This window comes from Populus euphratica, unplaced genomic scaffold (genome assembly GCF_000495115.2).
Source record: "Populus euphratica unplaced genomic scaffold, PopEup_1.0 scaffold762.1, whole genome shotgun sequence".
Classification (NCBI taxonomy): domain Eukaryota; kingdom Viridiplantae; phylum Streptophyta; class Magnoliopsida; order Malpighiales; family Salicaceae; genus Populus; species Populus euphratica.
Window position 1 is genome coordinate 98,590 of NW_011500631.1, and position 1,914 is coordinate 100,503.

Here is a 1,914-nt window from a genome sequence, read left to right on the forward strand (position 1 = left end):
GATAAAATTGACATTTAATTAAATGTTAAGATTTTAAAAAGAAAGAATTCTTTACAAAAATTGATAAAATCCGTCGGTAAATCAGAACACGGATACCATGACCACAAAACTTCAAGAAATATAACTTGTTGTGCTGATATGAGGGAGATTTTTGTTTGGGGGGGGATAGGGGGCTGGTTGTTTGTGGATGGGGAGAGTTGGGATTAGGAAGAAGAAGGAGAAATAGGGGAGGAGAGGGTCGGCAGTGTGTGCATATATTAACTTTTACCGACGGTTTCACTGACGGACAATCCGTCGATGAAACTGTCGATGATTTTGACGGAACAATCGACACATCACCGTACGGATTTGCCATTTCAAATCCGTCGGTGAATCCATCGGTAATATAAACAGCTGTCACTGTATGAGCTGTGTTTTTGAATCCGTCGGTGATTTCATCTGAAAAAATAACCCGCCAAAACCTCCACATCAACAATCTTTTTTTTTTACGACAGAAACGTTTCTTCGGTCGGTAGTTACCGACTGAATTACAGGCGGAATATAACCGTTGGTAATTTTTACCTCAAATTACCGACAGAAATATTCCGTGGGTAAATCTATTGCTATTTAGCAAATTTTTAGTAGTGAAAAGATATACTAATAAATACTTTTTATTAATAATTTAATCAATAAAAAATTTACCAAATCTGAATATCACACGAATAAATTCAGTCCGCCTGTAAAACTGTAAAATCTCGTATTGCATGCCCAGCTGTTCTTGTCTTTATGATACAATCTTCTCGCTGGCTTGCCATATTATTTGTTTGATAGCCTGTGGTGCATTATGTTGATGAGTAACAAAATTTTCAAGTAATTGTGATTCCAAGAAACTTCAATAATGTCTATTGTCACATTTTTCAAGTAATACGGTGTAGTTGTCGCTTTGTATGCTTTTCTGAATCTTCTTTCTTCTACTTCTCCTGGGATTCTTTTCTTGACTTTGTTATGAACTAGGTGCTTACTCACGGACTGCAGGTCATATCCTCAAGTTATTTGTCTGGTTAACTTGATTCGAAATTGTATTTGTCTGTTACACTTCTTATATTTTAAAATTCCACATTAGCCTCAAAATTAAATTGACATCCTACTTGTTATTTAGAAGTTAGATTATCTAATTTTTTATTTTATTTTATTTTTGCAGGAAATCAATGGGAGAGTCCCTCGAGGGGATTAAGGGACCCTTTGACATTTAAGTTGGGATCTCTTACGTAACTTTTGCTGCCTATCATTTCTTTCTCTCCATAACAAAGAAAAACGTTGAAAAATTTACTCCATTTACCCATTCAAAAGCACCCAAAAGAAAGAAAAGTAGATATTAATTGTTTTCTCAGAGAAAATCCATGTGAATACTTGTGTTCATGTGACAAGACCCCATCTTCCTCTTCTTCAATCCTTTAACCGGTGTTGCCAAAACATATCCCAGGTTACTTCTGTAATGGATAATCCCACCACAATTCCCTTAACATTCAAGTGTTAATATTCTTGCCTTTCTCTGTTATCAATAGCTTGACATTCATGGGGGATGCATGGTGAGATTTAAGACTAAATTCAGTTTCTTTAAGAGCAAAATAGAAAAGGAAGTACCTTGGCACGTTAAATCAGTATTAAAGGTGCTGCCTTCCCTTGGCCATTTTCTTGAAATTCTGCCTTGGCTTTTTTGTTAGTTTTTTATGATTGTTTAATTGTCATGTTTCCAAAAGTGCATTAAAGAAATGCTCTCTACTGCAAACAAGGAACTTAAGGCAATTTTGATAGTTTAAAAAATTTGTAGCCAACTCTAGTTAAGAGGCTAATTTACAATTTTTAAAACCAAACCTTATATATGGTAAAATATTTTGATATTAAATTAATGATCAATTTTGTAAGAAAGATTTT

The 1,914-nt window shown here is 34.4% G+C and overlaps 1 protein-coding gene across 1 annotated transcript in view; it reads left to right on the top strand.

Annotated features, from left to right (window-relative positions):
* The window catches only part of LOC105115780 (uncharacterized), an 85,285-nt gene extending 83,938 nt beyond the window's left edge, over positions 1–1,347 (top strand). The window contains exon 5 of the mRNA XM_011012797.1: positions 1,181–1,347. Within this exon, the coding sequence (XP_011011099.1) occupies positions 1,181–1,232 (52 nt within the window). The 3' untranslated portion in view covers positions 1,233–1,347. The remainder of the gene's footprint in view (positions 1–1,180) is intronic.
* The last annotated feature ends 567 nt before the right edge of the window (positions 1,348–1,914 follow it).